This window comes from Phragmites australis, chromosome 8 (assembly GCF_958298935.1).
Source record: "Phragmites australis chromosome 8, lpPhrAust1.1, whole genome shotgun sequence".
NCBI lineage: Eukaryota > Viridiplantae > Streptophyta > Magnoliopsida > Poales > Poaceae > Phragmites > Phragmites australis.
In genome coordinates, this window is record NC_084928.1 from 28984722 (window position 1) to 29000077 (window position 15356).

Genomic DNA, 15356 nt, shown 5'->3' on the forward strand with positions numbered 1-15356 from the left:
AACTCTATGACAGGTGCAGATGAAACAATAGCATGCTCATGATCGAGAGCGCGGCATTTCGAAATGTTTATACACCCTGCAGGGGGATACTTCTGGACCCACACGACACGAGGACCATTCGGCTTGTGCCACCGGCCAAAGTGCGCACAAGGGGGTACTCGTGACAACCTTTCCCAACCAGCCCCAACCGTGTGGGGCATGCAACGATCGGCGCGGCGGTACTAGAACTACTCCCTACGCAAACTAGTACCGCTTACAAGCCCGCCCGCTCACACCGTCGTTGTTCACGCCCACAAAGACACAGCTGCAAAGGTATTCGGCTCGCCTTACCATTAGATCGGCATGTGGTGAGTAAGGTAAGTGCTAAATCCAACAACCCCGACGATCGGTGCTTAACCGGTGCAAACGGTCTACGGTGCCCGATTTTCCTCTACCGTCCTACCCAGGGGAACTCCACATCCGGGCAGGCTAAACACCCTCCTAGCACCGCTCACACCTCGCCTCATACTCACCACTCACCAACCATACCATCACCATCAACATGTAATTGTGAACAGTAGTAGATCCTATCCTCGCGAACAACGGAGAACACCGTCGTTCGACTTCTACCAAAATACCTAAGCATTGCTAAGCATAGCGAAGACCTTTAGACATCGACATCATCTCTAGGCTTCAGGGAACATACATGAACTCGTGACTAAGGTAGAAGAATGCAACGACATAGGTTCTACCCAAAGGTGCCCAACACATGCATACATACATAAGCATAGATAACACTTTAGACTTTCAAGTTAACACGGTGCAATATGATAGATTCTTGCTTTGATGCACTGGTTCACAAAGGCACGTCGGGATCGACCTCGGCCTCCGGGATCGACGGATCGACGTTCTCTAAAAAGGATCAACGCGTGCAATGCAATGAGTATGAATGAAGTGCAAATACATGCCACAATATTCATATAATGGATGAAAACATTTTTCCTAGATAGAACAAGTCATAAGGAAACTAGCAAAATTGGATTCATCAATTTTGGACTTATGATGAATTAACGGTGAATTAATGAAGCTTTAACCTAATTAATTAATCTCAGAAATTCAATTCATTATTTCATGGCTGGAGATATTTTTAATAGGTAGAGTAGGTTATTATGAAACCAACACAATTTGTTTCATAATTTTTGGAGCTACAGAGAATTTATTATGAATTTTACAAGTTTTAGCAAGCAGTAAATGTGCTGTGTGGGTGTACAGCGGTCAGACCGAGGGTCACTGGCGATCAAACCGCCAAGACTCACAGTTAGACTGCTAGAAACGCGGTCAGACCGCCCCAGTACAGAGAGTTTTGGCCCCTGGCGGTCTGACCGGCCTAGGGTGGCGGTCAGACCGCTGGGAGTCGCCGGGGGCACTTAGGGAGCTCACCGGCGACGATTCCGGTGATATTTGGAGTGGGGACTTGGACCTAGAGCATCACATTGACTTCCTCTACCACATAGGACAACATGCATACGTCGAAATCGACCAAAACTCGGCTATTGCTTCTAATTCATCAAGAACTCATGAACTTCAAACCCGTAACTCAAAATTCGAAATCCAACCATCCAAAAGGTGGATTCTTGCCATGGGAGTTTAGGGGACTCACCCAAAGTCCTTTACCAAGGTTGTGGACCATCGATTGAAGGAGGAAACGGAGGGAAAAGCTCGGGAGACGAAGAAATCTGGTGTTCTTCACATTTCAACCCTAACACCAAAAGACACCAAATACGGCTCAAATCCTTCGGGAATGAGCAAACAAATTGGAGGAATGAAATGCTTGTGAGCTTGTGATCGCAATGGTACCACATGCATACCTTGATTCGGCTCCTAGAGCGCGGATTTGAGGGAGAAAGGAGAGAGGAAGTGAGAGGGAGAGTGAGCTCTTGCTCCCTTGCTTTGGCTGGTTGGGAGAGGAGATAGGCACGTGAGTGGGAGTGAGGGAGCAGGTGGGGCTGCTGCCCAAGTGGAGGGAGGGATGGTGGGGCCAGGTGGGTCCCACATGTTAGAGAGAAAGAGGTATATTTTAACTATGAATTTAATTCTTTTCTCTCACGAATTTAATTCTTTTCTCTCCCGAATTTCTTTCTCTCATCCAAATGATCTCAAACGAATTGCATTAGTAATCCGAATTAGAATTACGCAAATTTAAATATAATGCTTAAAAGCATGATTATGTTTAATTGCGTGATTAAGAATTTGGGACGTGACAATCATCCCTCCGGCCGAATCTCTAAAAAGGGGTCCCTCAGTATCCCTGCGACAGGAGTTAACTCTCCGACAGTACTCCTGGACCCACACGACACGAGACCACCATCCACACAACCTGTCAGTTGAGAGTGATGATTCACGTCCGAACCATTCACGTACCCACCCCGAACCTTTGTTCTCATGTCGAGTAATGTGGAGGCCACCTAGATCCCTAGCGTACGATGACTTACTAGACATAATCTCAGGCGCCCCTAACATGATTCTCACTCACACCTCAACTCATGGGTCAAATGAACGCGACAACTTACGATACTTGTCTTACCCATCCCATATCCGGGTATGTGGTAAGTACGGAAAGCGCATAAGCTAACTACAACAACGGTCGGTGCTTAACCGATGCAAGCAGTTTATGGCATCCGGGTACCTTTCCCAAACTACACCAAGAAACTCCTCCGGTAAAGAAAATACTCCTAGCACCGTCCACATCTCGTCTCATCCTCACATCTCATACATTCTAATATCATAATCAATATTATTATGAACAATAAGTAAGCTCTAAGTTCGCAAACAATGGTTGAACCATCACTCGACTTCTACCGAAGACCTAAGCATCGCTAAGCATTTTGAATAACTATTAAGTTAGACATCGACAATGTTATCAAGGCTACAAGGATATGGATCACCAACAATTCAAGGTAGAAGTAATGCAAAATAATATAGGTTCTACTCATATAAACCCGACATCAACATCGCTCAACATGCAAACATACATATGCGATAAATTATCAATTTAGACTCCATTAAATTCAACTAAAGGGTGCAATATGTTTAGATACTTGCCTTGCTGCTCCAGGTGCTTCGCTCACGATTACAACCAATCTGGCGTCAATCTTGACCACGAAGAACGACGATGCATCACTCTCTAAACAAAATACGAATGCATCGAATAAATAATCAAACGATGAAAAATTGTCCATATGATGCATGCTTGAAAAATAATAGAGCGACATATTTCGAAAACATTTGCAAAAGACCTCCAAAAGATTAGAGTTTCAAAGTTTAAAACCCTGGACAAGGTAACCTAAGTGCATACAACCTTGAATGGCTAGCGACCAGACCGGTGTTGAAGTGGCGGTCAGACCGACAACCAACAGAGTGTTTTTGTGCCCAGCAGTCTGACCGAAGGCATGGTGGTGGTCAAACCACCGACCAACGGTCAGATTGGCCCTAACGGTGGTGTGAATCTTGTATAAGGGTTTGAATTCAATGTTCCGGTCCTAACTGGCGGTTAGACTGGCCCTAGCGGTGGTCAGACCGCCAGATATTGTCGACAGGGCCTTTGTGGGGTCATTGGCAAGGACTCCGGCGAAACCTTCAACGACGAAGGGCACCAAAGTACTCCACAAAACTAGGGGAATATTTTACGTAGTCGTTCGAACGACATGCACGGTGCAAACACGTAAAACCCCAAAATGAGATCTAGATCTAGCTTTCACTAGGGTTTCATAGCAAAAATCACAACGGCGATCGCCTAGGACTAGGAAACGACAGAAAAATGGCAGTGGGACGTTTACCTCTGTGTAGAGGAACTTCTTAGTGAATTGGAATCCTCTGGGAGAGCTTCGATTCCCGGATCGGGCTTCCGAAGTGGTGTTAGAGCTCACGGTGGGAGAACGTCCGAGGAGACGATTTCGGTACGGAAAGAGGGGGAAGAAGTTAAGGAAGCCTTTGAAAGCTCGGACAAGTCTTCATCGACGATATCTGGCCTCCAAACGCCACGGACGGACCTCACCTTCTCTCTCTAGGGTTTGGGGAGAAGGGGGAGTGAGGAAGGGAAAATGAGAGAGAGAGAGAGAGAGAGAGAGAGAGAGAGAGAGAGAGAGAGAGAGAGAGAGAGAGAGAGAGAGAGAGAGAGAGAGAGAGAGAGAAGACCGATCGATCCCTTAAGTGAGCCTCTGCGCTTCTGACAGTCAGACCGCGAAAGCGGTCTTATGCTGAAAACTTGATTCTATTTGCAAATTTCTATTCTTCTTCATCTCCAACGCATTTAGGGTTTTCCTACAGGGCTCTAAACTATCTCCTAGTACTTTTGAAACATTTTTAACTCAATTTAACAACCAAATATGTATAAACATAACATCATGATGATTACGTAGGCTTAATTACATAATTAGCGTGCACCGGAGAACGTGTTCTGTTGCTCGTCGGAGACAACCAAGCAACAAGACGTGACTCTGGTGACCTTTTGGCGAAGCTCCTCCACGAAACTACATCGAGTCGTTGTTCCCAAGCCGAAGTTCATTGAGGTACGCTATGAGTGGTCTGATCTTAAGTATGCGACCAAGATTAGATTGAGTATATCGGTTGAATTAGATTAGATGTCGACCCTCCAATCCGTCATGGATGCACCGGATTTTATGAAGATCTAACGACGTTAGTTGAACCTTGATGCCATCAACCGCCACTATTAGTTACTTAGTTGTCCAGTCAGCCATCACCTCACCCTCCTGTGTTGAAGTGTCACACGCGTGGCTGCCACGTCAAGCGCCTAGTTAGCAATTCTTTTCAATTTTTGTTTTACTATTCTGATGGCATCATAAACCTTATATATTACGCTATAGATAGATTTTCGGCACAAAAATAATTCTAAAAATAGGAATAAATTACAAAATAATTTTAATAATATTTACTATTTGTTTAATTCTATTTAATGTTTTTATATAGTTTTATAAATTAAATAAATGTTAGAAAATTCAAACAAAAATAGAAAATCCTAGAAAACCATATATGACTTTGGAAAATTCTAGAAAAATTCTTAATCACATAATCTCATATGTAGTTAATCTTTTTAGTCATGTTGAATATTTAGGAAGTCGTAACTTGTTAATTGTAGCTTCGTTTTAACCCATTCTTTGTCCAGATCATCCAAAAAAGTGTTATCTTGTGTGTGATGATGTTTGTTGTATGATATTTGGTTATTTTTGGACTTTTGGTATTTATGTGTTGCCTTTTGCTTATGTTTGCGAGTAGACACCAACATTTCAGAGGAGGTAGAAGGACTTTATGATTAAGACTTTGAAGATCTAACTGATTATAGTGAAGGTAAGTTATGTTTTTAATCATATTTATTCTAGTTTTTAAAATATTTTATTTTATAAACATGCATGCTAATAATTTGTTAGGAATCTCAGAGTTAGATTTTACCCTTATCATCTTTGTTGCCATAGCTATGGTTTGGTTATGGAAGGGTAGATGATGCTCATCATCTCAAAGCAAGGCTTTTAGATGATGATCATGATAATGACCCAATGAATATGATAATGGTCATATGTAACAATGATAAAAGATGATGGTATAATTTTTGTAGCATTATGGTATAGGGATTTGAGCAATGGTTTATTGAGACCGATATAGGTTGTACGGTTGGGTTGTGGTTGTCTTGTTCAAATCTAAGGACCGGTTCATGAAGTGATCTTTTTAAATAAACACTACAACCACAAGCCTAGGATAGAACATACCTATCCAATTAATTTGCATACTCTCAGCATTGTGTAGATCATTTAGTTGTGTGGAACAGAAGGGTATACTTCCAGTGTTCTATTGGCACAAGATGGAGCTTCTTTGATGAGGTGTATTCACGCGGCAGTGAAACCTTAGCGGGTATACACGTGCTGAGAGGGGTGAATGTAAAGGTTTTGAAGTGATTTTCTCGCCGCACACCTCAGAAGTGTGTTAGTGTTTTATGAGCACATGCACAATAGAAAATCATGACTTGTAGGTAAAGTGTATGACATCTGTAAAGTATAAAACTAGTTAATCAGTCGTACTCATAATTACGAGTGGCAAGAAAAACCTCACATGATTAGAACTTGATGGTTTGGTCAATCATAGTGGTGAGAACTATGATTGAGATGTTGTTTAATCTTGGTGTTGGAAACCTTGGTTGAAGTGTTAGTAGGATGATTAAGTCAAGATGGTTAGAATCTTGAGATAATTGTTTATTTACTATTGTTCACTTAATTATTACCGGTTTCCAAATGTTTTGTTTAAATGTTGTTTTGTGCAAAAGAGGCATATTGTCATATTGATATGAAGCCTTCATACGTATATTATTTCCTCACAATTTGCTAAGTACGTATGTACTCACTCTTATTATTACCAAACACTCAGTTGAAGAAGAAATTGAAGAGTTCATTGATGATGGATTGTTCTAAGGTGCATTCTATATCGGTCGTGCCTGTGGAGTCGTCTTAAAATATTAGAGTCTATATAGTTTTGCTGCAGAGTTTTATTTGGATCTTTGCCCTTAAGATTACTTTTGTAAGACATTTAATGATGATTAAGCTTGATATTATAATAATATTTATCTATAAAGTTATTATATGTTAGGATTAATTTCTAAACTCAGCACATAGATGAGATTAGTCTCGACAGTGGTGCAACGGTAGAATCATCTGAGTATGACTTTTATCCACTGAAATTCAAATCTCGGTATCTAACTTTGTAGTACATGGGTGTGTACAGAGCTAAAATCCCTTACACTTGTGGATTTATCAAGAAACACAAAAGAAAAACACAACTGGTAACATAAATATTATTTCTTTGCGAGAAGGGAACATAAGTTTTCATCTAAGCAATTTAAGTTTCATTTATTTCACTTCATATATACTTCTAGTCCAGCTTTCTAGCAATCTTTCCAATCAAACACATTTATAAACAGCACTACATCATATATCACCCATCTGATATATATAAAAGTTTACAGCTAAACTCCCGTCTAAGTCAGCCTAATCCGTTTGAGTTTGATACGATCTTCGCCATCCCCGACGCATAACGAACAGATGCGTCCTCACCGAACCCACTCAGACGTTTGTCGTCTCTAGAGCCCGTAATAGCCGTAGCCGATCATTAGTCGTCGTCGTCGACTCGTCGTGCCGGCCGGTTGCTGCCAAACTGTGGCCGGGCCTGGACTGGACCGATCCGCCGGCCGGGAATCAGAAGCTGAAGCAACCCTGCCAGTTTGACCCCAGCACCGGCCGCGCATGCGCTGCAGCAGCCTTGGCTTTTTGGTAAAGGTGACAGGGAAAGAGAAGCGATCCAAGAGGCAGGAGTAGCAAGCAGTACTGCCGCGGCCAGTGCACTCGATTGGTTGACTCGTGGAATGGAAGTTGGGTGCAGTCCAAGCTGGAGGCCTGGGGTCCCTAGTGCAAGAGTTCTCACGCCGAGCTGCACGTAGCCCAAGCCGAGCACGGTGGCAGGGACAAGCCAGCCGGCCCGATACGCGGCGACTTCCGGCCTTGTGTTCCGCACCGTCCTTGGCGCCTACTGCTTAACCACGCATCACTATCAGCAGCATCACTGCACTCCAACTCTACACTGTTTTTCATGCTCGTTCGCTGGAAAATTGTTACCAGTGAAAATATCTTTTAGAACGATTTAGCCATGATCCAAATTGACACCATCAGTCGCATATTTATGACTTTGCGTACAAATTGGTTTGCTCTGTTAAAAACGAAACAAACCTTAACCTTGTGTTTTCACAGAGTTAGAACGCTCACCTATATCTAAAATTCTTATTTTTCTTGTAAAAAATGAAATGAAACTCCACGTAGAATTAGAATCTGTTTGTTTTATGTTGTTTTTGACTTCTGCTTCTGTCAGAAGTTCAGAAGTTAGAAGTACGGATAAACGGATTTGCTGAAAAGTGACTTTTAAAAAAACTAAAAATCTCTTTAAAAAAATGTACTAGAAGTTGAGAAACAGTATACTGATAAGTCGAAAAAATTATTATAAAATCAATAACTAAAATTAAAAACAGTTTTTAAAAAAAATCAAAATAAAAAACGTAGACAAACAGACTCTTAGTATTTGCCTACTCCCTGCTCCGGCCTGCATCTGCGTGAAGTTAACTCCGGCCTGCGCAGCACTCGCCGTCAATAATCGCCTGGCCCCGACCCATGGGCCCAGGGAACAGCCTCGATCCCACAGCTCAGTGACACACACCTCCCACGCCGCTTCCGGCGTTATCGCGGACGCGCCAGCTGGGATCCGCGTCGCCGTACGCATACCTCCGCTCCGCCACGTGTTCCGGGCCCAGCCCACCACGCCACGCATCGCACTACTGTACTGACACACGGACCCAGCCCGAGTGGACGACCCCACGTGTCAGAGACTAGTCCAACCCCGGGGTGCAAACTAGTCCTAGTGTCCCCAATGCAAGTTCGGCTGGAAAGCACTCGCCACTCGCACTCGTCGTCCATGGCCACCTGCCGCACACGCCTTCCTTCTCCCTCCCCTTACTGACCTCTCTCTCTCTCTCTGCCCAGCTTCGCCATTGCTGCCAGTTCAGCTTAGATCCTCAGCCGTATGTAACACTGCCACGACACAATGGCACCCTCTTCCTCGTCTCACAAGCCGGCCGCTCTGCTTCTCCTAGTACTTCTCCTCTGCACGACCATTGCCACCCTCGCGGCCGCCCAGCCGCTGGCGTCCTCTCAGGCCAAGGCGCTCCTCCGCGTGCGCCGCCTGCTGCTCTTCCCGCCCGTTCTCGACGCGCTTCGGGCGGCGCCGGACCCCTGCGCCCTGCCGCCCACGCCGGCACTCACCGTCGCCTGCGAGGGCGGGCAGGTCACGGCGCTCTCCGTCCTCGGGGACCGCGACCCCGACGCTGCGTGGCGCGCCGCACTCCCGTCCAGCTTCTCCTCCGAGGCGCTCTTTACCACGCTCACCAGGCTCCCGGCGCTGGCACGCCTCTCGCTCGTGAGGCTCGGCGTCTGGGGCCCGCTCCCGGGGGCCAAGCTCCGCCGCCTCCAGGCGCTGCAGGTGCTCAACCTCAGCTCCAACTACCTCCACGGAGCCGTCCCCGGGGATCTCTCCCGGATGTACTCGCTGCAGAGCCTCGTGCTGTCCAACAACTGGCTCAACGGCACCGTGCCGTCCCTGTCCGGGCTCCAGTTTCTTGAGGAGCTGGACTTGGCGCACAACAGGCTGGGACCGGCGTTCCCGGAGGTGGGGAAGGCGGTGGTGCGGTTGGTCTTGGCCGACAACAACTTCACCGGGAAGATTCCGGCGGGGGTGAGCTCGCTGGGGCAGCTCCAGTTCATGGACGTGTCCGGGAACCGGCTCCAGGGGTGGATCCCCTCCTCAATCTTCGCGCTCCCGGCGCTGCGGTACATCAACCTGTCGCGCAACCGGCTCGCCGGGCAGCTGCCGGCGAGCACGGCATGCTCGGATGCACTGGAGTTCGTGGACGTCTCGGCCAACCTGCTCACCGGGGTGCGCCCGGCGTGCATGAGGGGCAACTCCTCGGCGCGCACGGTTCTTGACGCGGGCAACTGCTTCGCCGGCGGGAAGCAGCAGCGGCCGAGCACGTACTGCAATCCCGGGGCGCTGGCCGCCGTGCTGCCGCCACCGCAGGGGAACGGATGGGGAGGGCAGGAGAAGGGAAAGGGCGGTGAGGTCGGGATGGTTCTTGCCATTGCGGGCAGCGTTGTGGGTGGCGCATTGCTGATTGTGCTGGTGATGGTGGTGGTGCTGAGGACGGCGAGGAGGCAGCATCCAGATTTGAACGTCTTGCCTAACTCGGCGGTGGCTACCCCGGCGAAGAAGGCGGATGGCCGGAAGGCTTCGGCTAAGGCGACCCAGAAGATCATTACTCCTGTTGATAAGAGTAAGAGGAGAAATTCGTTTGCATAATTGCATTGCCCGGTTCAACACATTTTTGTTATGTTCTTCAATTGTTAGTGTGGTTCTTAGTCTTAGTTTCCTTTAAGAATGGAACAGAAGATTATGGGCCAGTAATTACAAATGCATGAGTGATCTATGATTAGTGGTACAAAGGGACAATATAGAATTGGAGTGCCAGTGCCTTTGAACATCTAGTAGCTGCTTTCATTTTCTCCTGCATTTTTTTTTATTTGTGAATAAAGTCTACTCACTTTAGTCAAACATTGGGAATCTTTGCTTGAGGTAGTGTGGATCTTTACTTAGACTCTGAGCTTTTGAAACATGTGATTGATCTTTACTCCTTACTTCAAAGAAGACTTTGAGAAAGTAAAAGGCTTCAAAGTCACGCAACCAATAAAGGAAAGTAAAAGGCTCTAGTGATCAGTAATTTTAGTTTATCGAGATAAAGTTTGGAGATTTTGCATTTCATTCGCACATGGTCTCCATTTTCACAGGGCATGCATCACAAGCTGCAAGGGTGAATACCCTGGAAGTACCTGGGTACCGTGTGTATACACTGGAGGAGCTCCAAGAAGCAACCAACAACTTTAGTTCAACCAACCTGATCAAGAGTAGTCCTCTTGCACAGGTATGCAGTAATGGATTCCTTCAGCTTCAATTGCTAGGTGGAAAACAATGAATATACAAAATAAATGTTCGATTGCTCGCCGTATAGGGTGTACTACTTCCTCCGTAGAATGGTTCTACTTCTGCAGTTCGAAGTGTGGTTGACAAATAATGTCATGCTCAATTTTCTTAATTTTGTTTCTCACTTTTCTGTTTATATATTTTTTTAAACACGTTTAGTTCTGCTAGCATTCTAGGCTAGAAAATTTTCAAATGGTCCACTGAATCATCTCCACTTATGGCAGGATTCAACCGTGTACTGCCAATTATTGTCCTGTTATGTTATTTGCATTTGGGCCAGTTTCTACAATTGATAAACACAGGCTTTGGCTAGTTGTAAAAGAAAATTTTAATAAACTCAACAAGTTTCTTGTATCAAAAAAACTTAACTTGCGATTGAAGACTTTCAACTTTAACTAACATAACAAGACAAATCCTCTCTTCCTTTTCAATAAAATGACACGCAGCTCTCCTGCACGTTCGAGAAAAACAAGACAAGTCCAAATGGGAACAAATCAAGTAATTAGGATTGATAGTATTTCTTTTTTCTGATATTTACAATAATTTATCAGTGTCTAACTGAACTTAAGGCTCAAATTCTGTCGCATTTATTATTTTGATAAACAATTGCTGTCCCATAGTACCTTCAGGCCTGCAGGCTTAGTGATTTATTGCTGTTTTTTTTTCCATTTTATTCTGTGTATTATGCATATTTTCTGTCATCAATTAATGTTGGCCTTACGTCACACCCTTACCATCAGTGCTACCGCTTTATGCTAGAAAATTTTGTGAAGACTAATTTTGAGCTTTTGTGTGCCTCATTCTCCCAGCATTACAACAGCCAGCTTCAAGATGGCTCAAGAGTCTTGGTCAGATGTCTGAGGCTAAAGCCGAAGTATTCTCCCCAGAGCCTTGTCCAGTACATGGAGATAATTTCTAAACTTCGGCATCGGCATTTGGTCAGCATCATTGGTCATTGTATTGCCAATGATGGGGAGAATCCTAATATTGCTAGCTCAGTATACCTCATTTCTGAATGCGTGTCAAATGGATCTCTAAGAAGTCATCTTACTGGTAATTATAGTGAACAACATCATGCATGCAATTATATAACTGAAGTCTTCAAGACTGCCAACTTACGGATCCACTGGTTTTACAGAGTGGAGAAAACGCGAAATGCTCAAATGGCCGCAACGAGTGTCTGCTTCCATTGGTGTTGCGAGAGGGATTCAGTTTTTGCACAATGTGACTGCTCCAGGCATTGTACTGAACGATCTCAACATAGAAAATGTCCTGCTGGACAAGACGCTCACATCGAAAATCAATGAGTTTAGTCTTCCAATGATATCAACTAGCAAGAATGGCAAGGTGAGTTCAAATGATTGCTGAAGATCCTCATTTGCCTACCTGACAGCTAAGTTGTAACCTTTCTTATCTTTCAGATTTTCTCAGAGACCCCATTTGCTGTCCATGAAGATAATGATACTGGCAGGTACGGTGTCCTTGTTAACTTGTTGAAAGAAAGTGACATTTCCACATAATAAATTAGAACTATATGCAGTAGTTATTAGTTATTTGAATAAACATGAACCTAGCGACTGGGTGTTAGGTTACCAGTCAAGTTTTCAGAATGAATAAGGATTTGATTAGTACAATTTTCTCCCATGTAAATTAATGTGATCATGATTCTCTCTGCTCCCTAGTGCCCATAATGCGGAACAAGGGGACAAAGAAGACATCTACCAGTTCGGTCTGATTCTCCTGGAAGTGATCACCGGCAAACCAACCAAGTCTCAAAGTCAACTGCAGTCCCTCAAAACTCAGGTTAATCTCAAGCTCCATTTCACATCACAACAATGAGTTTGCACTTCTGACCAACATTACTATAATTTCGCTTGCTCGTATGATTCGTAGCTAAGCGAGGTCCTGAATGAAGACCTTGATAGACTGAAGGACGTGGCTGACCCAACGATTCGCGGCACTTTCGCAGTGGACTCTTTGAGCACAGTTGTCGAGATCGCCCTCAACTGCACGGCCAGCAACCCAAGCAACCGGCCTTCCATCGACGATGTCCTCTGGAACCTGCAGTACTCCATGCAGGTGCAGGATGGATGGGCGAGCAGCGAGAGCTTAAGCTTGAGCACCAAATCGCAGGCCTGAAGATAAGGGTGCAATGCTTTTGTGTTGATCACTATCCACCGAGAATTATGCAGTTATATATATGCACCATCAGTCTGCTTGTTGTTTTCTTCTGGTATTTGTTCTGGAAGAGAAGTCATTGGTGTCCTCTGTATAGAAGTGGACCTTTTCAGGATATTTTTTTCCTGGTAGCTGTCATACTCAGGCTGTATTAAGCATCGATCATTAGGTTGTGTTTACCAATCAAGTGACCATATAGGGCATGATGCTCGAGCAATGGAATTGGGATATGCAAAAGGAATAGCATAGGGGATGATTTTTTATTTGCCATTGCAATGTGTTCTAATCCAGAATCTGCCATCGCAAATCCGTTAATCCGGTCTATCCCATCCTACAATCTATGCCATCCATGTGGTGCGAAAAGACTTCTTTACCCCTGACTTCTTCGCCCAACCCTCCCTGCCTCGTATCTAATGCTGTCGCCATGGCGCTGCAATGAAGGGAGCTAATTTTGATTGCCACTGATCGGACAAACGGACGCTAGCAAGAAACCAGATCGAATCCAATTTCACAAACAGAATGCTAATCCCGCTCAATTCCTCACGAGCCAAACATCAGCGCGGATTGACAAAGAATGCGATGGGACTGGTCGGGAGAGTGGACGTGGAGAGTGAGCAACACGCAGCGTGGATACTGCGGCAGCGCTGCAGGCCGAGCTGAGAAAGGGGAAGGGATGGAGGACAGCGAGTGACCTCGGCGTTTGAATTATGTGTCTAATTTTTTTTTAGCTGAGAAAGGGGAAGTGAGGGAGGAAGACACGGGCATAATGGGTATTTTCGAAGAAAATCGATGGAAAATGTTAACAGCGTTGATAAATAAGTGCAAGGTTTGCAATATGGATGACAGACTGGATTAGACCTTTTGCGATAGCATACCTCGGATTAGTGCATTTTGCAATGGCATTGAAAGAATTATTCCAGTAGCATAAGACTTAAAACACACGCCAGAATTTCGACTTTCAAGGTTTGGCATCTCAATGTGAGGAATATGGAAGAGCCGTACAAACGGGAGGCTGAGCTTCAGGTATTTTGATTGTGTGAACACGTTGCCTAAAGGTTCAGCTAAATCTCAGATATGCAGTATCTTCAGTAGTCCAATTGCTACCAAAACATTTGGAGAAATTCGCACTGTTAAGATTAAGCTGTACTTTGACAGAAATCAAGAGCCAACCCAAGAGCAAACTAATTAATAAATAAACAAGAGTACAAATATTCAACCATCCATTAACATATCGTAGCCATCAACCTGATCACCGTGCCTCGGAGAACGAGAGATAACAGCGCATGATTCTGCGCTGCAGGGGCAACTACTGAAGAGTAGAGAATATCCTAGGCATGTCCCAACCATTCTTATTGTTATGCGAGTCCATTAATCGCTCAGGCGTTCACGGTTGGCACGGTAACCGCAAGATTTTGGTCGCCGGAGCCTCCGGCTTCTGATCGCCGTAGAACGAGCATGGCTTGACGAACTTTGCGCTGGAGAGCCTCCGGAGACTCCATCAGGTGGATGACCTCGGTCTTGTCCATCTCAAGCAACATTCCAGTCACCTTGTGAGAAATCAAGTTGAAATATACTTTTTTTTTTAATGAGTGGTTGACATTGTCATTTATTTGGTTTGATGATCTTCGGTTTTGCATGAGCTTTGATGTGATTCGAATTGATTTAAGATTTTATTTGAGCATATTGATTATAGACTAATTGGAATTAGAGTTGGAGATATATGTTTGCTTGTCTTATGGTGTGCAGGTGTTGAATGCAACTTGACGATCGACGGCGGGATGATCGGGACCAAGCGGACTGCTTGGTGCCAAACGATTATGGAGGTCGGACGGAGTCAAGAGTAATCTCAGCTGAACACGTAGAGGTCAAGCAAATCATTGAAGGCGGATGGAGACGGCGTGTTGACAAAGTCAAGCGAAGTGGATGCCAGTGCAAGTGACAAGGCGGCCTGAGGGATCGGGAGCGGGAGAGACTTACCGGCGGTCAGGATCGCATGATGAAGTACACGCGTCGGCATCGAAACGCTTGCTTAAGGTGTAAGCAAGACGGTGAGTCACGCTTTGAGAAACGTGCAGGCGATTTCGTAGTTTGGTCTCAAAACCGTGGGAGGACTGGAGAAGTATGTGGCACCATCACGAAGCTTGCGTCGAGGCGAAGTTAAGTCGAGAAGGCGTCGCGGCCGTCCGATGAATGGAGAAGAAAATAGACCAAAATACCCTCGGTGGTAGGTAAGAGTGCACTACAAGAGAGGGGTATTTTGGGAAAAAGCTATGAAACTTAAGGGCTAAACTTCCTAAGCTTATAAATAGAGGGGTAGGGTTAGAGAGAGTTTTGAACCAGCCACTTCAGCCCCCTTGTGCCACTCATTTGAGAGCCTTAGAGCTAGGTTTTTAGAGCAGAGAAGGATGAGTGCTTAGCCTATGTAATATGTGAGAGTTTTGAGAGATAAATCTTTATAATACGCTTAAAATAGGGCTGACCTCTTTGAGTAATTAAGTTTATATTTTTGCATATGCTTGAATTCCTCTCTTTCTAGTTTCTCTCTATTGGTTCCTTTGCAAGTT

At 44.9% G+C, this 15356-nt stretch overlaps 1 protein-coding gene across 1 annotated transcript; it reads left to right on the top strand.

Annotated features, from left to right (window-relative positions):
* The first annotated feature begins 8447 nt into the window (after positions 1-8447).
* On the top strand, positions 8448-13062 carry LOC133926937 (probable LRR receptor-like serine/threonine-protein kinase At1g14390). The gene is made up of 7 exons (XM_062373116.1): positions 8448-9910; positions 10422-10555; positions 11424-11667; positions 11753-11961; positions 12036-12085; positions 12297-12417; positions 12508-13062. The coding sequence occupies exons 1-7, from the start codon at positions 8629-8631 to the stop codon at positions 12751-12753; spliced, it is 2286 nt and encodes a 761-aa protein (XP_062229100.1). The 5' UTR covers positions 8448-8628; the 3' UTR covers positions 12754-13062.
* The last annotated feature ends 2294 nt before the right edge of the window (positions 13063-15356 follow it).

Coding starts and splice junctions, on each gene's coding strand:
- LOC133926937 (XM_062373116.1), top strand. CDS start 8,629: ATGGCACCCTCTTCCTCGTCTCACAAGCCGGCCGCTCTGCTTCTCCTA. Junction 11,668..11,752: donor TCTAAGAAGTCATCTTACTG/GTAATTATAGTG, acceptor CTGGTTTTACAG/AGTGGAGAAAACGCGAAATG. Junction 12,086..12,296: donor GAAGATAATGATACTGGCAG/GTACGGTGTCCT, acceptor TCTGCTCCCTAG/TGCCCATAATGCGGAACAAG.